Source organism: Leptinotarsa decemlineata, unplaced genomic scaffold (genome assembly GCF_025532065.1).
Source record: "Leptinotarsa decemlineata unplaced genomic scaffold, Ldec_3_MD MMD2_P_RNA_scaffold_8, whole genome shotgun sequence".
Lineage (NCBI taxonomy): Eukaryota > Metazoa > Arthropoda > Insecta > Coleoptera > Chrysomelidae > Leptinotarsa > Leptinotarsa decemlineata.
The window spans coordinates 1,938,658-1,964,470 of NW_027412535.1; the positions used below are offsets into that span (position 1 = coordinate 1,938,658).

Here is a 25,813-nt window from a genome sequence, read left to right on the forward strand (position 1 = left end):
ATTTTCTTGCCCTTCGAACACGTTGGTTTTTCATCTCCATCCAGAGTTTCCTCTCTTATGAAGGAATCCAAGCAATGTGACAAACTCAATTGGCCAGTTCTTTGTGGTATGGGGAGAGATAAATCCCAGAAAGGATCGAAAGTTACTGATGAGTGTCCACAGTGTCTGCACTTCATAGAGTATTTTAATTGACCAACAAAATTGTCTACAATCTTAGAGTTGTTCATATTCAAATATCTCAGCCAGGATGCTTGTGCTGTTAAGATCGGTTCAGGTTTTTCAGTAATTCTGTTGAGGATCTCATGTAAACCTTCTAAAAGATATTGAAGGAATTCGTGGGCGTCTTGATGGGCAGAATCCATGAATCGAGGGGCAAATCTATAAGTTTCCCGTATTTTAGTAATTCATTTGAAAATATTTTTTTCAAAGAGAAGATTTTGAGGCAAATTGATTGTTTCCATTGACTTTTCTTCAGAATGTTTAGATATGAGCTACCTATTATGCAGCAGACAGTGTAGTTCCTTGTCGTTATAATCTATATGCACTTTCAAATCAAAATGGGACTACTTACAACAGGCATTACACAGCATATTGCAAGCATATGACCGCTTTTATGAACAGGAGGGAAGGAAACAAACAGCACCTTTGAGTGATTTTTTTCTCTTCTAGCTTTTATAAACTGATATCTCTGAACTGATTTGTATTTCATGATTGTGTTTAAATATTAAAGTCTCTTACAATAAATTGTATGATAGTATAAGACACAAGAGGTTTTCCAAGTCATCCCTCACTCCTTGATACTTTTTTATCCACTATAATTATTATTTGGAATCAGACATATCTTTCTCTATAATGCAATTACATATCTCATCCTCAGACATTTCTGTTAAGAAACTGTAATTATATCATAATTTTCCATGTCAAGAGTACTAGGAGAATAGATAATAAGAATATTCAGATTAGGTATACTTTTTCACTACATTTTGTCATCAGAAACTTCCATACATTCCAAGATGGATGGGTTTTTATTTGGACTAATAAAATATCAATGATAAATTCAATAATTTTTTCACAATATTCAACTATTACTATGAAGCTTTTCCACATAGAAAAATTAAAGCTAATAAAAAGGAAAAAAATGGTATTCACCCCAGATAAAAGAACTTCACAGTTATGCTGTGTGAAATGGCAACCATAGCAAAACATTGTTCAGATGGAGTGATACAAACTTGATATAAAACTCTGAAAGTTTTATATTATATAAAAATAAACTGAAAGAGGCAAAATTCACCTTTGATAATAAAATAATATGGAATGCACCTAATGTAATGAAAGAAAAAGGAAAAGTGATAAATGAAGCAAAAGGAATATCTTCAAAATCGATTGTCCAACACATAACAGGAAATGCAAGAACAAATGCTTGGAAAATATCTGTAATCTTTTCAGTAACCATTTTATGAATATCCCTAGCCCTGAACCTAATCTTTCTGAAGTTAGATTATCTCCTAACCATAATTTCACATTCTTTCTTGGACCAACAACACCCAGACATATTATGAAAACAACACGTAAAAAAGCTCAAGGCATAGACGGAATTTCCGGGAAAACTATAGAATATGTCAAAGAAATAATAAGTACACCATTGTCACATATTATAAATGAATCTTTCAAGGCAGGAATATACCCAGAAATGTTGAAAACATCAGTCAATCCCGATTTACAAAAAAAAGGATGGAGGAAGGATATAAACTATTGAAATGTATGTCTTCAGACACATTTCGCAAACATTTTCGATACCTCATTTAATATTCAGTTGAATTCATTTTTAGATAGCCAGAAGCTCCTATTAAGTTATCAAAATGGCTTTAGAAGTAATACATCCACAACTGGAGTTCATTGCAGACTTGCGTACGAATATCTACGCCGCATTTAATGGAAAAGAATGCCCGTAGTCCAATAAGTTTATATGATGTGTCTTTTATACATTTGTATTGACTTCGTGATGAATAAATTTGATTTTATTTGATTCATAAACACAAACGATAATAATAACTGAGTGAACTTTTTTTAATTTCAGTGTTTGAGGAAAGGAAAATGATTCTTAACACACATTGACCAACTATGAGATATTATTTTGATGTAATTCTTGTTTTTTTTTCTGTAATGCTAAATGTAAAGAATAAATCAAAGAAAAGTAGATTATTGTTCCAATTTTCTCCCAGACTCAAAATTTTTTATGAATTCCTCTTTCGAAAAACTATATAGTATTATAGGGAAATCGTAAATAAAACAACTTATATCTTTTTTGAAAATACTAAAGTGTTATTTTTTCTTTAATAACGGTGTTCGAATGACCTAATGATGAAATCATTGAAATTAAACTAAAAAAGTAACAAAATATATGTTAATTATTACTTTGATTTCCAAACTAAATTATCTACAGATTCAGTAAATATCGATAAAAAAAGTGAAGATTTGACGAATAGAAAATTCGCTGATGCTGTTTGAATAGGAAACAAAGATCATTTTCATGATAAACAATTCTAAGGCAGACGACGGTTTCTATGAAAAAAACGGATGGAGCAATGGGTAGTCTATTGAATCCTGCGGTGGCAAAATTTTCATGGAAAAATTTGAACAAATTACTTCTGAGCGAACGGCCGTGAAGCCATTTTGTTGGCTGCGTTACGTTGAAGAAAACTGGTGGTGTGGCACCACAGTGAAGAGCAACTAAGCGAATTTCTAGCATATCTGAACTCTCTCAACTCAAAAATCACATTTACAATGGAAATGGAAACCCAAGAAACAATCACCTTCTTGGATGTACTAGTGAACAGACATGAAGATAGACAATGAGTAATAGAGTGTACAGAAAACCATCGCACTTGGACAGTTATCTGAATGAGAACTCCAAGCAGAAGCCACAACAAAAGAGGGGGGAGGGCGATTAAAATTTCAGTTGCGAGAGTCAGACTTACTGTTAATCTGAAAATATCCCCGAATAACTCAATTATTTAAAATATGTTTTTAAAGGGAATTTGGTAGCCAATCTTGAGCGGGAAATACGAACCAGAAAGGCTACTCCAAATAGGCTTTTGATAAAAAAACTTTCCTGCCATATGTTACGAATATTACCGATAAAATTGGGAGACTGGAGAAAGCCAAAGTGAAATCTACATTCCGGTCAATTGTGACCACCAGAGTCTGAGTCGTTAAGGACCCCAGAGGACCTTTAACAACATCTGGGGTTGATCAGATCTTGTATTGTGTGTAGATATGTCAGAAGTAGCCGAACATGCATTTGGAAAAGGTACCCATGTTATCACATTTGAAGAGATCCAAGGCCTCGAGGGAACACTGAGTTACTATTCAAGAGAGGTAACAGAAATTCAGAAGCACATAAAAGAGATTCAACGAAAGGGGGGTCAACTCAGTGAATCCTACACTTTATGAATTCTGGGTGCCTTCAAAGAACTATCTTGCTTGGATTTACTGGATGGTGTCGATACATTCAATTGTGCTGCTGATGCAGTGGTGCTGTTGAAGGGTGAGCCTAAAAAGCAAAATTTCTGTTGCGTCTGAAATTATTTCGGGAAGAAAAAACTCTTATCAGGTGAAGTTTCGTAAGAACTAGGATTATTAGTACCTTAGTTGGCCTAGTTGAAGCATATTACCAACCTCCGATGGCCAGAAACGCTCTGTGTCCGTCTCCTATTGTACTTCTATTTGAAGTGGAGAAAATACTTACTGAACTCGACAACACTCATCTATACTTTGCACTATTTTTCTGAATTTTGAAATGTGTCCATAGCTGTTTTTAATAGTTATTCGGACTTCCTTTAGAAGTGAGTTCATCCTCTACATTCAGGAGTGGAACCTTTCATGCAATTATTTTTAAACATTTCTGGCACGCCCCCAAACGTGTTGGAGCTCAGACTGCATCTGATCACATAATGATGTAAGTGTTTTCACTGTGGTTAAGATTGGCTGTTTTTATTTTTATTTACCTTGATACCAATTATCTTACTTATATTTGAAGGATCATGTGCCTTGTCAGCCTACAGCACACTACCCATTTGTTCAATAATCTGTATTGAACAAACACTCGCAACTTAAAGGAAGGTATACAAGTCACTCATTGAGTCCCAAAGATAAAGAGTCGAAGATAAAGTTTTGGCCAAAATATCTAACTCGTTAATACACTCACGAGTATCGAATGTTTTGAATGAACGATTACTGAAAAGCATGAATGAAAATTTTGCACTTATTACTAAAAAGCACAGGAAAAAAGTAGCGAAATACCTTGAGGTGTGCCAAATGATATTGGAGAAGCACTTTGGCGTTTGATATACTTTCCACTGTCCCAACAAATACAAAAGGTACCTGCCCTTCTTCACGTGGAATTGTCGGTTGTGGTTCATTATCACCTTCAATCTTCACCCGGACCTGAAAAGGAATAAGAACCATCAAAAGACATAACGTTTTAAGGATATGAACTTACCACCCCACTTTTATCAACGATTTCTTGTATAATTCTTCCATTTTTACCAATAACTTTCCCAACTAACCCTCTCGGAACTTGAAGAGATTCTTCGCTATATTCTAACATTGACCTTGCTTTCCGAACAGCTTCATTAGTTTCTCCATAAATTTTAAAAGTACAAGAGTTTTCTTCTAATTCAATGTTTGTTATTCCTTCAACTTTTCTAGCTTGCTGAATATTTGCACCGTGTGCACCAATTGCTAAACCCATTAAATCTTCTCTCACAATGAACTCGTCAGAAAATCTAAAACAAATAGCCGGGTTATATCTACAACAATGAATTATATAATACATTAACTGAAGTTCTGTTAATTTTTGTACAGGGTCATATTTTAGATAAAGAAAAAAACGTATTCCAGTGAATTATACAGTGTACAGAGTACTAATGAAATTGCCCCAAGTATGTGTGATGTGTGTGTGGTATGCCTGCGTGCGGTGCGTGCGTGCGCGTGTGTGTGTGTAGTGTCTTTCTCTGTGAGTGTGTCTTTAAGAGCTACAATGTAATGATCTGCCTACCAGGAAGTGTGCCATGGTGAGGTGAATTAGGTCCTTTTGTTTAGAGGACATAAGTAACAATGATCTCAAATTCAAAATCGCTTTTATCTGCACAATTACCGTATAAAATTCTCTTAAAGTCAATTTCGCATTATTAAACAATATGAATGAATGCCCACTGAATACTTTCAGTAATGTATTTTTTTGTTACTTCTACATTATTTATTCTCAAATTTCGCTTGATTAACGTAACTCTTTGATAGCCTCCACATATTCATCTAGGTTTTCCTCTTTCAGAAAAAATATCTTCGCAAACAATCTGTGCTCAAATCAGTTACAAGCTCATTATGAATGATTCTTATAAAAAGACAAACGAACAAATATTATATTTGGAAATGCCTGAAATTATCCACATCTGGCAAGACAAGTGGATAAATAGCACCCCACCAGAGGCGTACGAACAGTAATTGCTACATGTAGTGAAAATTGTGAAATAACTGTTTTTTTTGCCAGGTGAACATTGACGAACTGTAGTTATCGTGGTGTTTGATAATTCTTAATTATCAAGCCAAATCTAAGATTACAATGAATGTTTGTTACAGACTGGCAGTGAAGCCATGTCCTCTCTGCTCCCTCTAAATTATCTGTTTAAGTAGTTTGAAGTGCTTGAAAAATTTTGAAATTTATACCAGTCTCTGTCGACAAAAAGAGGCTCTGAAATTATGTAACGGTGAGTCTGAACATAATTTTGTATAGCAGATAAGTCGCTAATCGATAAAGTAGCAAGCAAGATAATAAACTCGTTCTGCGTGAAAAACGAGCGAAACAAGCTAATCCTTATCTTCACATTAATAAATTACAGAGGGAAGACATTGAAACAAATATATTTCATTATACCAGGGCTATTGATGATTTAAGAATGAATGAAAATCAAATTTTAAAATTACTTAAGTCGGTTGAACTTAGAAATAGGAAAGTTGTACAGGAAGAAAACGAAAGGTAATCAAGAGACATAAAGGAATACATAAAAAAAATTCTTCTGAATTTGAAAAGGAACTGGAAAAGAAAGGTAGAGAATTTCAAACAAAATACGATTTAAAATCAAGTACGATAAATGAGAGAGAGAAGTGAGAAAAAATGATATAATAATCTTTGGACTGGAAAGTTCAGCAGATAATTTTCCGGCAATTGCCACAGAAAAGACAACTAATTTGTTAGAAACACGACTTACTGTTGGTGATTCAAATAACGTTTTTAGGGTTGGAAAAGAGGGCAACAAAAAAACAATCATTGTCAAATTATCCTCATATCTGAAAAAAATAAAAATACTCAGAAGTTGTAAAACACTTCGTGGAACTAATATCAGTATATCTGAAACCTATAAGCCTGGAGAACAACAGGAAAACAAAATATTACATAAACATCTGAAATTAGCATGAGAAAAGAAACTGACCGCCTACATTAAATACAGAAACACTATTATTATAGATGATCAAGATGTTATTGGAGTAGAGAAACATCGGGTCCAAGTGGAGCGAAATTTTCCCAAGAAACTGAATTAGTTAATAAAATAAGACAATCAGCACGAATAAATAGTAATAAAACTTTAGCTACAATAGTCCCAAAGTGAATTTGAAAAAACCTACAAATTAGAAATTTACATTGTAATTTACTTTTAAATTCTTAGTTCTTTTATTAAGTTATTTTAAACGTATCATCCATATTTTGAATTGTGAACGTTTTCAGGTCCATGTTTCTGCTTTATTTTTATGTCTTCACTGTGAACAGATTAAATAGTACGGGTGCTTAGAACAAGATTTTGGTGTTTATCAAAATGGAATGTTATGCATGCAAACTATCAATTGGTGACCAAATCATACAATGTGATATCTGTCATAGATAATGTTGCGGACTTACTGCCAGCGAACTCAAAATCATGGACCTAAAAGGCAAGCGAACGCTTAAGTTCTACTGTGAATACTGCCAAAATGGAGTTAAGCTTATTCCTACGCTATTGGTGAAAATTGATAATCTAGAGGCACAAATTAAGAAATGCAGAACTTCTACGACACATAGTGTAAATGGGCCTGGAAATGTTCCTATGGATAATAGAGCGAAATTGATATATGAAATGATGGAAAGGCAATCATGTGCTTATAATTTAGTTATATTCAATGTTGAGGAATCGAAAATGAAAACACAAGATGAAAGAGTAGCTGAAGACTCAGAGCTTGTCAAAAATGTTCTTAGTGTATTTGATATACAAATATATAATAATGATGATGTGGTTCTGCAGGTTTTTTCGGGTTTTCCTGCAGCTGAAAAAGCAAATGCGCCACTGGACTCAATGAAGTCGCCCCGGTGCGCCAATTAATTTTTATTGTTATTTTTATCGTTGTTTTAATAAAATTTTCTATTTAAAAGTATTCAGATTAGGACAATTAAGAATAGATCCAATTAAGAATAGACCCATTAAGTTGTTTTAAAATCAGCTGATGATGCAAAATATATATTAAAAAATAAAACAAAAATTGTTGTATGATCAGACAAAAGCACAAAATGATTACTTTAAATTCATTAAAGCTGAGCTACAGGAATTAATTGAAAATGGCGATAATAATAAAACAATTAAATTTGTAAATAATAAACCAACTATAGTTGATGAACAATCGCAAAAAAACTAATAGTTGAAAAACCTAATATACCTTTCAATTCAGACATAATTTTATTATTATTATTTCCATAATTGAAAACATTTTATTACAACAACGATAAAAATAAAACAAAAACAACAATAAAAATTAATTGGCGCTCCGGGGCGACTTCATTGATTCCAGTTGATGAGAATGGTACACATGGTTTGAGTTGCAGGAGAAGTGCAGGGCGTACATCTCGACATCACCAAGTGAACGAGATATTGAAACGAGCTATGTTGTCAGCGGACGTTCCTGCAATTCTGGAACCCTTAGGTACCTGCCGAGATGATGGTAAACGACCAGATGGTATGTCTCTCATACCATGGAAATACGGTAAACCTGTGGTATGGGACTTTACTTGCGTCGACACGGTCGCGGCTTCCCATCTAGCCGAAAGTTCCAAGTCTGCTGGAACTGCAGCATTGTCTGGCGAGAAATTGAAAAGGAAAAAATACCAAAATCTTGGAAACAACTATCTGTTTCAACCAGTAGCGGTTGAAACTTTTGGTATTTATGGCCCGGAGTCTCTGTTATTCGTTCATGAACTCGGAAGGAGAATAGGCCAAGCAACGAAAGATCACCGTTCTACCTCTTTTTTGATAGAAAGAATTAGTATTGCTATTCAACGTGGCAATGCTGCTTCAGTACTTGGAAGTATTCCTCCTTCACATAATTTTGATGAGATCATGCATTGCCCTAATTTCAGTACGGAACTGAAACCTCTTCTAAACAAGCCGAGATATGTGAATATTCATCAGTCTCCTATCAAGGTTAATTCACAAGTTATTGATCCACCTTCTTCTTTTTCAGTGCGGTCAGTGGACTCAGGTCATTCTTGCCCCCAAAAAATAAGTTGCAGTCCTCGTGAAACTGGTACCCTTTCTGTGGAAGAGCTTTTTGAAACAAGAGCCGAATCGATCCCTCTACGAAACCCTTCTTCACTTGGAAGGATCGATCGCAGCTTGAGAAATGGTTCTTATGGAGATTCTGTGAAACATGTTCTTCCATACGAATCAGTAGATAGTTGTCCTGAAAATCTAGAGAAGAAAATTGGATTGGATAATTTAGGAAACACTTGCTACATGAATAGCATTTTACGAAACACTTGCTACATGAATAGCATTTTACAAGTGTTGTTTATGACGAAGAATTTCAAGAACGAAGTTTTAATGATGAACGAGAACGGGAATGTTTCCTACTTATTCATCAAACTCAAACAACTGTTCATGCAGCTGCAGTTTCGTAAGAAGGTATCATCTTTCCCTCCAACCGATTTCCTGGAGTCTTTGAAGTCCACTAGATACTCGTTAGTACAACAAGAGGATTGTTACGAATTCTTGGGGTTCTTGTTGAATACTCTTCGTGAGCAAAACAATAGCAAAATCAATACTCCTGACCGCTCTGGACTGAATGATTCCCTACAACCCATCTCGTTTTGTGTTTGTAAATATTTTGCTGGAAAAATCCTCACTGGTTTACTTTGTGGTAAATGTTCAAGAAGTACCGAAAACTTATGTGAATTTCTGGAACTTCATCTAGCTTTTCCTAATACGACTAATAACCAGTCCGTGCAAAGCTTATTAAATGTTAAATCATCTGAAAATGGAATTTTTAACAGGTGATGATCGACTGTATTGCTAAACATGCGCCAAACTAACTGACTGTTATAAGAAAACAAGTATAGCTGAGGCTCCAGTCAATCTAATAATAACACTGATGATTTTCAAACAAGACTCAACCTCTAACGGAAGCAAGAAACTCTTTGGAAGGTTCGAAATAGATGAACATTTCAACCTAGCAGACCACTATTATAATATTCATGCAGTCATTGTTCACTGTGGTTCTGGCGTTGAATTTGGTCATTATTACGCCTTGGTCAAAGAAGAAACAGACTGGTTTAAGTTTGACGATAATTGTGTCACGAAGTATTCTGGTGATGCATTGAATTTATTGGAGCCTCTGGAGACACCCTACATTTTGTTTTATAAGAGAGAGGACATTGTTAGATCAAGATTTTCAGATGATGTGGTGCTGCAGGTTTTTCCGGGTTTTCCGACATAATTTACTTAAACTCTCAAAGTATAATCAAAAATAGAGATGAAATCCAAGAAAGTGTAAGTTTCTATAAACCAAAATTAATACTACTCAGTGAAACAAGAAAAACAAACTATATTGAAGATAGTGAAATGAAAATTGAAAATTATAATCATGCAACTCAACAAGTAGACATACGGGAGTATTATAATTTATGTAAAATACAGTTATGCTTTCACAAATTATAAAACATTCAAACTAGAACGTGTCCGAAACTCTTTAATTCTGAACTAATAAAATACTTAGAACAACAAGAGCAAAATGATATTGATATTATCACAGGAGATTTTAATATAAATCTTTTGGATGACAATGATTACGTCGAGGAATACAAACTTATAATAAGTAATGTCGAGTATTATTCTTTTATAAATGATTATAATAGATTGCCAAGCCATAGTTGTTCGGACTATTTCTTTGTAAGACACAAAATTAAGAAAATACAGAAAAAATTTAAATATTTTATAATTTGATATAATATAACGGACCGCTATCCCATTGTTCCTTCAATAAAATCTCTACGCTCAACTATTATATGTCGAAGTGATATCTATAAAACATACATTGACTATCATCAGCTCAAATTAGATTTGAGATCACGAAGTTGGAACGATATGCACTCTCAAAATCATGTATTCATTGAAAAATTGAAATATTACATACAAAAAACACACACTCAAAATAAAAAGAAAAAAATGTACCCAAGAAAAATTGGCTTATCCCGGCAAAACTTAAATCTATAAATGTGAAACTGAATAGAGAAAAGTATCTTTTGTATATCGAACATATGTTCGATATACAAACTGAATAGAGAAAAGTATCTTCTGTATAATTCAGTGTTCATATAGAAGTATTTGTTTCGAAAGAATTTTTTTCTTTCGTGTAATTCAATGTTTATATGAAAGTAGCTGTTTCAGGAGGACTTTCTTTCAGTTTGTGTCTGAAAGTTACTTCTTTGCATGATCTACACATCCACGTATAGAGTTACTTATTTTCAAATTGATTACTTCCTTCCTTTCTTTGGAAGATTCTCTCATCCATTTTTTTGTATCAGATGGAGTAGTAGAAAGCCAAAAACTTTCTTTCCCAAATATTTTTAGTAATATGATAAATTCTAAGTGAGTATTTGGAAAAAAAGGATACCTCCTGATCATGTCATTTACCTCCTGATTATGTCATTATATCACGAAAAGCAGTTTGAACTGCTTCTGTGATTTTTCTGTTTATTTGTTATTTTACATGCGTTAGATTGTTTTGTAAGATTTTATTTTATTATGCAAATAAACATTATTATTATTATATTATTATTATCAAGGTTGCACGTGATGTTCGGGTGTCCAATCAGGCGGATGGCTCTTTTCTGGATGGAATCCAACAACTTCAGGGTATGTTTGGGGGGCGGAGCTCCATACATGTGAAGAATACTCCATCATCCCGACCATAGAGAACGACGACGTGCACGCAGTGACGGACCACCAATAGGCTCAGTTGTTTAGAGAATACTTTTCCATTGTCCATTGTATGGACCACGACGCTTGTGATGAACACAAAGCGACCACTGAAGCTGCTAACACCATTAAAAGCAGACCGGCTTCCATAATACCGGAGCCAACATTAGTGAAATGAATTACAGACGTCGAGGAGGTTGTTGCAGCCGTAAAGCGCCTGGAGAAAACAAAGTCCCAGGCGTGGATGGGATTGAGGCAGTTCCACTGCGGAATCTAACGCGAAAGAGTGTTGTGTAACTAAAACATCTAGTGAACGCTATAATTAAACACCAGCATTATCCAGATTGTCTGAAGCATGCGGAGTTAGTGCCCAATACGTAAGTCTAGAAAACGTAAAACCCTTATTGATAGCTATCGCCCGATCGCGCTGCTCAGTGCAGTGGCGAAGGTCATTGATAAGATTCTCTTAAGTAGACTTCTTCGTCTGGAAGATAGGATGAAGCTCATTCTCGAAGAGTCATTCTGGTTTCGACGAGGTCGGAATACGACTATCAACTAATCCGAGTTGTTCAATCAAGCCTTTCAATCAAGGAATGAATACGGTTATGGTACTGCTGGATGTCCAAAAAGCTTTCGATAAAGTTTGGATAGAAGGATTTGTCGTTAAGATGTGGTCAGCAGATATGCCCTTATATGTGATTAGGATTTTCGAAACCTACCTTAGCAACTGAACTTTTTGTGTGAGAGTGGAACAAACCACATCTACAAAGTATCCAATTAAATCACTTGTACCCTTTGAACACGCACGATGACGTTCCCGAGGCAGAATGTGGGTATATACGCAGATGACACTGCGATATATGCCCATTCGAACTCGAGCGAGGTGGCGAAGCACCAACTTCAGATCCACCTCGACAGGTTGGTCGTGCCGTACTTCGAACGTAACAAAATCGAGATCAACCCTAATAAAACTGAACTCGTAAACTTTTCGAAGAAATTTACTAACGTGAAGATCTTCACGTAAGTTACGTTCTTCGTAAGTTGCGAGTCAAGGTTAACTGCATTAACGAGTAGAGGAGCGCGCGATATCTAGGAGTTATCCTAGACAGGCGCCTGAATTTGCAGGAACATCTGAGCTTGGCGATCCAACGGGCGAGCGCGGCGATAAAACGCAAGTATCCGCTCATTCCACGGAACTTGAAGCTTAGTGTTGACAACAAGCTGTTAATTTACAAACAAGTAATTAGACCAGCTATGTTGAACACTTGTCTGTAGCCTTAAGAGAACTCCTCTCCAAAACTCAAGAAGATTCGAAATAAGGTTCTCCGCATTTGCACGAATGGTGACAGATACATTTCATTGGTTGATCTGTTAGATCTGGCGGAAGTGAGACAGTCACTGAACACATCAGGAAGATGTCTTATAAATTCTTCAAGTTCTTTCTGCCGAAAAGCAGAAAAAAGCAAAAAAAAAGAAGTTTTCTTAAACATCCATAAATGTAACAGTCATAAATCACTTATCGAGGAGCAAGTACAAATCAAAACACAACAAGACCTAACATTCAATATATTAAACAAATCAAGATACACTCCTAGAAACAATAAACCTAGAGAATATCCAACACAAAGAACTTACATTAATAGTAATATATATATATATATATATATATATATATATATATATATATATATATATATATATATATATATATATATATATATATATATATATATATATATATATATATATATATATATATATATATATATATATATATATATTTATATATATGATGAGCTGTTTTCTCGGGTTTCGCTCCGTGTTCTGTGTATTTTCTCCCCATAAGGATTATTTTCACAACGTTTCGGCAAAGTCTCATTTGCCATCTTCTGGTGATGTCTGGTTTTTTCAACTAGATTGATTAATTCGAACTCTGTGTCTCAATTTATAGGGATGGATGTTTCCCTTTACCTGCATTGCTGCCACTACCTGTGTTTGCTCGACTACCTGTTTTGGTCTTATTACCTGAGCTGCCTCTCCTGTCTCTGTTATTGTACCTGTATTGTCCTGTACCGAGTTTTGCCTCTGGAGTTGAGCAGTCTGATCGCTTGTGCGAAGTGATAAAACGGATCTCCATGTTGATGGTAATCTTTGCGCATCATCCCTCTTGTTCATATTATTAGGTCGTTTTTCAATTTCGATTGCCTCTCTGATTGTTCGTGAGTAAAAGTTTTCGTTGCTTGCTAGCATTTTTGTGTTGTCGAAATTGATGTTATGTCCTGTTTGAAGTACGTGTTGGAAGAGAGAAGACGTGGTGACTTTTCCCTTCACTGCTAGTTTGTGTTCATCTTTGCGAATGTTGATTCGTCTGTTGGTCTGGCCGATGTAAGTCCTGTCACAATCATGGCATGGTACTTCATACACTCCTTGTGATTCCAGTGGTATCTGATCCTTGGGATTACGAAGCATGGACCTTATTGTTCGTTCTGGTACGAACGAAGTTGATATGTTATGTCGGTGAAGTATTCTGCTGATTTTATCTGTTGTTCCTGCAATATATGGTAGTGTGGTTGTTATGACCGGTGTATCTCGAGTTTTTTGTTGTTTCCGTGTGGTCTTGGCAGCCGCTTTTATACTTCTTTCTGAGTAGTTATTCATTTGTAGCGTTGTTTCGATGGTGTTCAACTCTTGTTGTCAACGATACAGACAAATTGAAGGGGCACCAATGGGCTCGCCACTATCACCCGTTGTTGCCAACCTCTTTATGGAAGAAATCGAAACCGAAGCAATAGCAACGTCACCCTTGAAACCTAAACTCTGGCTGAGGTATGTCGATGACATCTTCGTGATTTGGTCTCATGGTCACCAGGAACTTTCCAGGTTTTTTAATCATTTGAATGAAATCCATCCACGCATTAAATTTACGAAAGAAGTTGAAGAAGGCAACCAGCTCGCATTTCTCGATGTACTGATTATGAAAAAGCCAGACGGAACATTAGGTCACACGGTATATCGAAAGCCAACACACACGAACAGGTACCTAAACGCAAATTCACACCACCACCCAAAACAAATTCACGCGGTGGCAAAAACACTCATTACACGTTCGAGGAGGCTGGCAGACAACGATCACAGACAACAAGAGTTGAACACCATCGAAACAACGCTACAAATGAATAACTACTCAGAAAGAAGTATAAAAGCGGCTGCCAAGACCACACGGAAACAACAAAAAACTCGAGATACACCGGTCATAACAACCACACTACCATATATTGCAGGAACAACAGATAAAATCAGCAGAATACTTCACCGACATAACATATCAACTTCGTTCGTACCAGAACGAACAATAAGGTCCATGCTTCGTAATCCCAAGGATCAGATACCACTGGAATCACAAGGAGTGTATGAAGTACCATGCCATGATTGTGACAGGACTTACATCGGCCAGACCAACAGACGAATCAACATTCGCAAAGATGAACACAAACTAGCAGTGAAGGGAAAAGTCACCACGTCTTCTCTCTTCCAACACGTACTTCAAACAGGACATAACATCAATTTCGACAACACAAAAATGCTAGCAAGTAACGAAAACTTTTACTCACGAACAATCAGAGAGGCAATCGAAATTGAAAAACGACCTAATAATATGAACAAGAGGGATGATGCGCAAAGATTACCATCAACATGGAGATCCGTTTTATCACTTCGCACAAGCGATCAGACTGCTCAACTCCAGAGGCAAAACTCGGTACAGGACAATACAGGTACAATAACAGAGACAGGAGAGGCAGCTCAGGTAATAAGACCAAAACAGGTAGTCGAGCAAACACAGGTAGTGGCAGCAACGCAGGTAAAGGGAAACATCCATCCCTATAAATTGAGACACAGAGTTCGAATTAATCAGTCTAGTTGAAAAAACCAGACATCACCAGAAGATGGCAAATGAGACTTTGCCGAAACGTTGTGAAAATAATCCTTATGGGGAGAAAATACACAGAACACGGAGCGAAACCCGAGAAAACAGCTCATCATACTTTATCCTGGATTTTCTAGAAAATCTAGAAAATCCAGGAAAATATATATATATATATATATAGAAAATCTAGAAAATCCAGGAAAATATATATATATATATATATATATATATATATATATATATATATATATATTTTCCTGGATTTTCTAGATTTTCTATATAAAATCTAGAAAGGTTAATGCACAGCCAATATATGTATATATATATATATATATATATATATATATATATATATATATATATATATATATATATATATATATATATATATATATATATATATATTGGCCGCTGTTGAGTTTCCGATGTCGATAAATAAAACACACTGTTCATTGAACGGCCTTATTTGAAAACATATACCCCTAGACCAGGTCAGTTCCAAACCATGTAAAACAAAAAAGTCACTTTGTTTCTTGTGCTCCTGTGAAAAAAAACATTCTAAATAAATAATTTTAAGTCAATATGTCACATGAATTGTGATGAATTTTCCTTGATAAGTAGAATTTGGAACCACTGGTGTGAAATTAATCTATTGAAAATACTTGTCTCTCACCAGAACAAAAACGTTCTCTCGACGCGCGTTTCGCTAACGAAGTTAGCATCATCAGAAGATGACTAAAATTGAAAAAAAAATACTTTTTATACTTGTTCGTACCTAATAACTTCAGTCTCAAGGGGTATTTATTTATACTTTGTCTAATTTACTGAGTTTGTTACTAATATAGTTGATAGTATTAGTAGGTACTGAAAGTGATATATCATGACACGAGTACGCGCGCGGATCTAAAAGATCCAAAAGCTCAATATCTCAAAAAGTACGCAAACGGTTTTTGATGTAACTCGTCAAAGTTAGAAAAGAGATAAGTTAGGAAGTTATATGAGTAAGTTGTAATGACAGTTCTTGACCTTCCCCCACTACTGCTCTTCACTGACTTTGACCCTGAAAGGCCCTTTCAACTATCCTATAACTTGACCTTGAGTCGCGTATTACGTCACATGAAATAGAGTTTCGTCATTAACGTGGAACCCCTTCAACTCTTCGTCAATGACTTGACTTCCTCACCTTCGGTCCCACGATTCTGGACCTCCCCAACCACTAAAAACGTTGTTAACTTAAATCTCATGTAGTTGAACCACAGTAGAAAGCTTACAAAGACCCAGTAAAGTCACTATCACCACTATTTGGTATTAAATCACAGAGCGCATGATCGAATCATGGTAGGATGTTTCTGAATGTGCCGTGAATCGTATCGATAATCGGCGACGTTTGCATGTCTAAAATGTTCACATAATTTACCGCTTTTGGCAACATTTATAAATATAATTATAGTTTAGGTATTATAATTGTAATATGAGCATTGATTCAATAGTTGATTATTATTTACCATATTATTTTCTGTATGCAATATCATGCGAAGTTTGCAACAACTATGAAAATGTAATATTTTGTAGTTATATTTTTGAATGTATTCAAGGGGTGTCTTTGTGGCAGATACAAATTATATATTTTCATCCAGGGCTTAATGAATAAATAAATGAATAATTCAATCAAATTAACCAAACAAAAATGTGCCAATACTCTTTTCCAACAATAGTCAAATTGTCAGAAGATTTTTATCATTTTGATATGTTATCACGTCCAACCTGTATGTATGTTAATTTCCAAGTATTGGACCGTATTTGAAGGGGCGGTTGAGTATGACTGGTAATGTGCCTGCTCTGGTAGGGCCGCGGGTTACTAAAGATTTTAACGCACTAATTATAATTTTGATCAAATAATTTTGGCGCCAAGTGGTTTTTGAAGCCCTTGCTGTTTGAAAAAAAACACTAAAATTAACTACTCAGCAGTCCCCTGCCCAACAAAAATGAATTGGTAAGAGTTATTAAATATATGTTACTATACGAAAACGATATAAACAACTTATTACATTGATACTAATTTTTACTTTATATAATTGGGGGCTCTTGCAAGAGTGCAAAAAAGCTATAGAAAATATACTTATCACTTCGCTAGGAAAGAAATATTGGCCTTATTGACCTCTCAACCACATTATTATCACTGAGTGTCGAGTCTCCTAGTACTTAGACGCTTTTTCCAACAACCATACAGCAGATACCGATTCAAATTTAATGTTTCACAATATTTGGCATATACCATACATAACCATAAATAACGCCAATATTGCATAAGGCACTTTGAATAATTTATCGGTATAGTACAATAACAATTTTGTTCATTCATACTGCCGATATCTATTCAACCTTCTCGCAAAATCTCCGCGGATTTCGTCTCGAATTCTCGGGTGTTTTTTTCCGCGCGCAAAAAGTATTCGTTAGACTTATTTTTATGTGAAGTGATGGGGTGATATTTATTAAATAGGAAAACGTTGAGTACTCGTGATTAAGAAAATATCGTAACAATGTAGCCATTGAAATATTTTTAAGCGCAAAGATTTATAAAAAAAATAAATATCGAATATTCTTGCATTAAATAGGCACAATAATTACCACAGTAATTACTGTGGCTGATTGTAAGACCTAGACAATAGGCTCATGGTATGAGAAATAAGATACATATTTTTACGAAAGATATCTAGAGAAACATGCATCGATTGTTGTTCCATGTATTGAACAAACATTTCATTATGAGATTTTCACTAAACAGTTTTACAAAAACACAACACATGTTTCGCTATACGATGGCTTATTCGGGCGTGTCTTTACTTTGTTAAATATCTTGTGGTAGGCTCATTTTGATCATTATTCACTTGTAGTTCTAATTTATCTTGTAGAGTTTACTAAGAGTTGTCGATCTCCGGACGCAAAATTAACATTGAAATATCTTGCTGAAAGTAGTGGAAACGTATGATAATTTTCTCCTAATTCTGTGTGCTGGCACCTCTCTCTCTCTCTATTTTTTTTGCTCCTACAGTGATATACGAAACCTAACTCTCTCTTTTTCTATCTTCACTAACTTATACCCCCCTCTTCACTTCCGTTCGCCACGCCCGATCATACTTTTCGCAACGCTCTCATCACGCATTCATCAGCTTACTCCCCAAGTCAAGCGCGCATAAAGAAGTTTCACTTTAAAAAACCTTGTGCAATGTTCCCCAAAGAACAGGAATCAAGTTACAAGGGCATCCTAGCTAAAACCAACTAGGAGAATTTTTGTTTCGCGAATGTTTCGCGGTGTATTTCATCAGTTCGGACTTTCATTGTCTAATATAATATAAATGGATTTGAAATCCCTGAAAAAAATAAAAGATTAACCGAAAATAACAATTTTATTACAACAAAAAACTGAAATTACAAGAAAATAACATATTTGCTACAGTTTTAATCTTCCTCTTTGAAGATGATCACTTGGTGATCGAAACACGTGTCGAGGTGTTAAAAATAACGATTTGGTGTTGGGAAAAAACTCCAGTAATATTCATTACTACACCAAAGGTTCCAAACAGTGAATCATAACTACAAGCTACAACCAGAAAATAAAATTGAATTAATAAAAGCTGAAAATTGAAAAATATTATTAACAAAAATGAAAAATAAAAATTAAGATTCCAAACCAAGTTACGTCACCTTGTAATTTCAGTTTTTTGTTTTAATAAAATTGTTATTTTCGGTTAATTTTTAATTTTTTTCGGGGACTTCGAATCAATTTATATTATATTAGACAATGGAAGTCCGAACTGATGAAATATAGCAGAATTTTGTTTCGACACGAGTCGTTCTTCGACACTCTCTATCGATTTCAATCCACCCATTCGATTAGATTCTGATTCTGAATATACTTTGACTTTGCTCAGTTTCCCTTCGTACAACAGTATACCCAACATTGAAGAAGGTACGAAATTCTATTACTATGAAAACGCTGACAAAACTAAACAGAAAAGCATCGGTATACCTGTTGGATCTTACGAAATTGGTGACTTTGAAGAATTAATAAACAAATACATCACGCCTAAAACGTTCAAGAAAAACCCTGAGGATGTTTTCTATCTAAAACCGAATAATAATACGCTGAAAAGTGAAATATTCTGTCTGAAGCACTCGATTGATTTCCGACTTGCAAATAGCTTGGCTCACATACTGGGGTTTTCATCTACTCTTCTCAAACCAAACTTACATCACGAATCCGATCTACCTGTGGATATCATTAAAGTACGCACCATACACATAGATAGCAACATTACATTTGGAGCCTTCTACAACGACACAACGACATACGATATACGAATTTGCTGTTGGTGTTGATCCTGGGTATGCAATTGAAGAAACACCTAATCACCCCATTTACCTACCTATTACACATAGAGTCGAAATAAACAATATTACGCTGCGAGTGTTCGACCAACATTCTAGGCTCATCGATTTCCGAAACGAAGAAATAATAATTCGTTTGGAATTAAAACGGAAGTATGGTGTTGACTATCTATAAAAATAATTCACCTCCGTACCCCAAGTCAGTCTTCACCAAGACCTTCACTAGTCGACAACTATTGATAACGGAAAATAAATTGTTTCTGGAATCTCTTGGTTATCATGTTGTCCAATCAAGTGTTCAACATTTTCCGAAAACCGCAAATCGATGAGTCCATACAAAAGGTAGAATGGCGAACCTACTATCCATATGTCAAATCTTATCGCAACCACGATGTTATTGAAATCAACATCAATCAATCTAATGCCTACGATGATTTGTACGATAGTCTGCTGTTCATTAGTGGAAAAGTTGAGAAGACCAAAGGGGACGGTAAGGTGTCATTCGTAAACAATGCTGGTGCTTTCATGTTTCAATCTGCTAGTTATGAGCAGAGTGGTAAGGAATTGGAAGCAGTTCGTGAACTTTGAATTGTTAGTACTGTTAGAGGCTTTCTCATCTACACCGACGAAGATATCAAACACTTCGCCACCTCCGGTTGGACTTTTCCCAACAATACAGGCGTCATCAACACAACTCATCTAACATTTAACATGCTCATATCCATCAAGCATTTTTTGAATATTTTCAACGATTATCAGTGTGTTTCCTACGGTAAAAATACCATTCGATTAGTACGAGCTGGAGATGATAGCAACTGTTTCAAAATAGAAGAGACTCCTGTTGCACTAACACCGAAAACGGAAGTTGAATTTGAAATTGAAAATATCGAACTGAAAGTTAAACGAATTTTTCCGCATGATCAAATTAAATTGCAACTTTTGAAAGCTATCCATGCAGACACTCCTATTCTCATACCGTTCAGAAAATGGGAACTTCACATGCTACCTGCTCTCACACAAGGTCCAAAAATGAAATATAGGCCGTCAACTTCCTCGTTCCTCGAAAGCCCTCGCTATGTAATTGTATGTTCCCAAAAAAATCGTGACTACACTAAAGTCAACAATGATCCAACAATATTCAATCATTTGAATATCACCAATATAACGCTCACTCTAGACGGTGAGAATTACCCCAAGGAAAATATGCATTTGAATTTTGCAAAGGGGAATTTTTCGCAAGCTTATTTCAACTACTCACAATTTGGTCTCAGCTACAAATTGACTAATCACCATAATCCTCTTCTCACTTCCACCGTCTTTACGGACACTGTCATAGAACACCACCCACTCAGCGAAATTATTAAAAGATGGAACTGAACATGTGATTTTGCTTCAGTATCAATCGAAGAGTCAACATGAGAATAGCTGTTGTAGATATTCAAGGCTTCACCGTGGAGAAAAAATTCCATCCTAAAGAAATAGCCATTAGGATTGGAATTCAGTGTAGTAACTTTTTACTGCTGCCAAACACACCATTTTCCTGTTTGAATAAAGAAGATCGCCGTACCGCCTGTTACTTGGAGCGAAACATTCACGGATTGAGGTATTCCTCTGGCTTTGTGGAATATAATCAATTGGATGCCATCCTCACGGAAAATCTACAAGGTGTCGATGTCATTTATGTGTGAGGACATCAAAAACACGACTTTCTAACTGAAAAATTTCACGAGTTGAATATACCTACACGCGTTGTGAATTTGGAGGGCTATGACAATACAACATGGATGGTTCCCACATTCGACAACAACGAAGGTGTCTCACCCTGTATGCATCACATTCACAAGCGAACCAACTACAATTGCAGTCTCCGAAAGGTAGATATTTTATACAAATGGCTTTGTGATATATTACCATAATAAAAATGTATAATAAATTTCTATTCAAAATCATTTCTTTTTTTTATCTAACCTCACCGCCTTATGATACCCTCAACAAAAATAGAAAAGGTATGCAAAATGGTCGAAAACGCACGAAAAACGATCGAAAGCGCACGAAAACGATCGAAAACGCACGAAAAACAATCGAAAACGCACGAAAAACGATCGAAAACGCACGGAAAACGGCCGAAACACACGCAAAACGGGCGCACGAAAAACGGCCGTAAACGCACGAAAAACGGTTGAAAACGTACAGAACATCGTTTTCCTTCGAAACGTATGCAAAACAACGTATTTTGAAATGTCATTGTCGAATACTTAACCTCTCGACACTTTTGGATCTCCTCTTTCTCCTGATGATGCTAACTTGGTCAACAAAGATACGAGAATTAGTGCCCTTTTGGCATGTTGGAATGCTAGACTTCTGTTAAACTGACATGTTTTTTCTTAAATGGTTTTTTTGACGCACCCTGTACATTTCGACGCCATGTTTTTTTCTTTAAATGATGTATTTTGAGACATACCGTACACAGTTGTATTCCTAACCCTTCATTTTCAAACCGGCTACGCTACATAGCCCCATAAACAACGATACATTTTACATCCGGCAACGCCGAACCTGCCATGCTGGCAGCGTAAAACCTCGATACCATCTCCATCTCTCTTTGCCTCGATTACCTCACACGTGTCTCTCGCTCATACACATCTTTAGATGGAATATTAATTATTTCCCAAATCTAAGTATCCGGAAATGTTACATTGTCCCATAAACAATGATTTATTGTACAACCGGCAACACCTGCTTGCGCTAGCAACCGGTAAAACCATCTCCATCTCTCTTTGCATCGATTACGTCACACGCGTCTCTCGCTCTTACACACACATACACATCTTTATATGAAATATTAAATCTTCAACATGATAATGATGATTACATTCTACGGAAATAAAAAAAAATGCTGTCAAGTATAATGAATGAGTCAGTTTCGGTCCCAACCAAACTAACGCTATAAATACCCAACATTCGCAGTTACTTTCAATATCTTACGTTGATGTAGAGGCTAAGGACGATGTCTACCGCGCGGACGATCCAGGTTCGAATCTCATAACTATAAACTTTTTTTAATTAAAATCACGTGACAAGGAGGCCTGAGCGGTGATGCGGAGTCCCAAGGGAGCCGAGGGGTGAGCACCAAGGGGGCTGATAGGTGAGGCGAAGTACCAAGGGGGCCGAGTTCCATGCTTGAATCGCTACGATACTCGTTCCATCGTGAGTCGATGACGTCACACGGTTCCCCCACTCCTGTTTGAACCAAAAATTGCACAAAGTTTAGCTCCATATGAAAATACATGGGGTTTTGAGCTCGAAACAAGTTTGTTCATCTACTAATTGGTCCATCCCTTCTTGAGTTCTTTTATTATTATTTTTGTTTTTATTAATGCAATTACATTTTTCAATACTTATTATCCTATTCACAGCGAAGACACAAATCCAAAAACACAAAAATCATTCTGTTCTGGAGTTCATTTATTACTATTATTATTTTCATTGATAATATATCATACTACAATACTTATTATTCTATTCCCGATGAAAACAAATCCAAAAACACAAAAATGATAAAAATTGATTCAGCCGTTCTTGAGTTTGATTATTATTATTATTATTATCCTCGATGAAATAGAATATTTTAATACATATTATCCGATCTCCCACGAAGACAAATCCAAAAACACAAATATCACAAAAATTGGTCCAGCCGTTCTTGAGTTCTTTTAGTATTATTATCATTTTATTGATACATCATATTTCAATACATATTGTAAATCATGCTCTAAAGAAAATAACGCCGACCGCCACTGGTAGCCATAAATCAATTGTGACGTGGCTAGGAGCGCGCCCAGTTCGCGAATGTTTGATGTTCAGTGAAGTCAATTACTGGTAACCCACGGGGAAAACGTAACATTTGGTGTCGGAAGTGGAAAACAAGGAGTGTCGATTACGACGAGATGCTCCCATAGGCCTCCGAAATCTTTCAAAATATCCCAGTGAATAAGCAGAAGGATTATGAAGCAGTCGTATCAGCTTTGAAGATCAGGTATGGTAGTGACCACCTGCAACAAATAAAACAAGCTCAGCTGAAGGTGAGAACTCAAGGTCCATCAGAAAGTCTGCAGGAGTTTAGGGCCGAAGTCGAATGATTGGTAAGACTCGCCTACTCAGAAGCACCTAATAACTTCACCCACTGGATTAGTGGCCATAGTTTCATCTACGGGGTTCGTGATGCAGAGCTGCAGCAGTCGCTGAGGATGGCACGTCATAAAAAATTGAATGAAGCCATCATTTATGCTCTATAATTTGAAGCTGCCAAAAATGCTTCTCGACAACAACGAAAAGTTCTAGTGAGGGCCATCAATGAAAAGGAAGACGAAGGAACAGATCGACTCATGGTCGAGCAGAGAAGGACATTTAAGGCAAGACGGTCGAGCAGAGAAGGACATTTACGAGACTGTCGATCTCGTTCAACATCCAACGAAAGAAGAGACTGGCGTTCGGGATCACCCGAATTAGAACGGCGGGGTTCAGAAAACTAAATTCAGCCAGTGTAAGGAAGGGTACATTGGCTGCTGCATCCCAAGCCCCCAGGTATTCGATTTCCATGATAAAGGAGAAAGGCTTCTTTATACTGGACACGGATGCATCCCAACATGGAATAGGAGCAGTACTTTCTCAGGTATAAGTAAAAAAAGAAGTCGTCATCAGCTATTTTAGTAAATCCCTGGGAATGTCCGAAAGAAATTACTGCGTCATCAGAAGATAACTCCTCGAAGTGATCAAAGCGGTGGATCAATACCACCCCTTTTTATATGGCCGTAAATTCTCGATCAGGTCAGGCTACTCAACACTTCGGTGGCTTTTCAAATTCAAAACCCCAGATGGACAAATAGCCAAGTGGATCGAAAAGTTACAAACTTACGATTTCGAAATTCAACATCGGAAAGGAGTTACGGCAGATACTCCTTTATGGACAGCTTTGATTCTACAAAAAAGGGCATCCAAATCAGAAATAATAGTAGAATGATTTAAATGGAATGACGAACTGGTTTCAACACGGCGACACATTTGAAAATCTTTGTATTTGATATTATAAGCCAAGTTTCTTTCCATCGCACCAAAAACAATTTACTATTCTTGGGGCTAACCAAAACAGTATGATGATGACTACTGAAGGGTAGTAAAATAAAGAAATTGTCTTTTCAAGACTACTACATTTTCTCTGAAAAAATATTCACGTCGCATGCGGCTCATTTCAAAGAACTTCCATTTTATTACTGGTGCTTTAATATTCAAATATCATTCCCTGATAAAAATAAGTAGAACTCCTGAAACAGCTAATGAAATACTGATCAAATTGCAAGAAAATGATAGGGCCCTAATTCGTGTTCAAAATGAAAATCTGTTAAGGCTAAATGGTAAGTGGAATCGTTTGAACAATGAACATGTATGTTAATTTTCTCAATACATAGTAGTTAACAAAGTAAACGGTTCCATAACATATTTCATTAAAGGCATCTTACATACAAAATACTGCTACATTTACTACGTGGGTTCGACAATAGTTGACCACACTGTTCAATTAAACTCAACTTTATTTCACTACTACGCTGACAATACAACACTCTTAACTGAACTTCAGAGGACAAGGGACCCTGAGGTAGCTACCCTAAGGTTCAGAGGGAACTTGAAGCAGTGGGAAGTAAGAAAGCTCATCTCCCTATCAGAGCTGTCCACAAAGGAGTGTCTGTCTGCTATCTGTCACGTCTGGTAGAAAGTTCTCCTAGTAACTAGGTATCCTGGGTATTTGAATGTCAGGAATTGTCTTCTTGAGAGGCTATCTGCATTTCCGTGCCTCTTTCTTTTCCGATGTCGAATTTTAAAATCGTAAATTTTTACTTTTCGAGGCACCTGGCTATTTTTTCTACTGAAGTGGCGCAATAATTCCTTTCGGATGTCCCCCAGGGACTTACTGAAATATCTAATGATAACTCCTTTTTGTACCTGAGAGAGTGCTGCCACTATGCGATGTTGAGATGCATCCATACTGATTATAAACAAGCAGTCTGGTGATCAAACCAAGGAGGTTCTTTCAGTCAAAATATGCAGCAGTCTAGCGATTTTTCCAAAATCCTTCAGGAAACTCCGGTAATAGCTGAAGAGCCCAAGGAAACTTCTTACGTCGTGCTTGCTATTAGGTGTTGGTCATTCTTGTAATGCATTTTATCTG

At 36.1% G+C, this 25,813-nt stretch overlaps 1 protein-coding gene across 2 annotated transcripts in view; it reads right to left on the bottom strand.

The window, feature by feature from the left end:
• The window catches only part of Fmr1 (synaptic functional regulator FMR1), a 238,509-nt gene that overhangs the window by 139,742 nt on the left and 72,954 nt on the right, over positions 1-25,813 (bottom strand). For both annotated transcript variants that reach the window (XM_074170313.1, XM_074170312.1), the window contains exons 6-7: positions 4,502-4,787; positions 4,303-4,446 (exon numbers count right to left, since the gene is read on the bottom strand). In XM_074170313.1, coding sequence (XP_074026414.1) covers positions 4,303-4,446; positions 4,502-4,787 — 430 coding nt within the window. The remainder of the gene's footprint in view (positions 1-4,302; positions 4,447-4,501; positions 4,788-25,813) is intronic.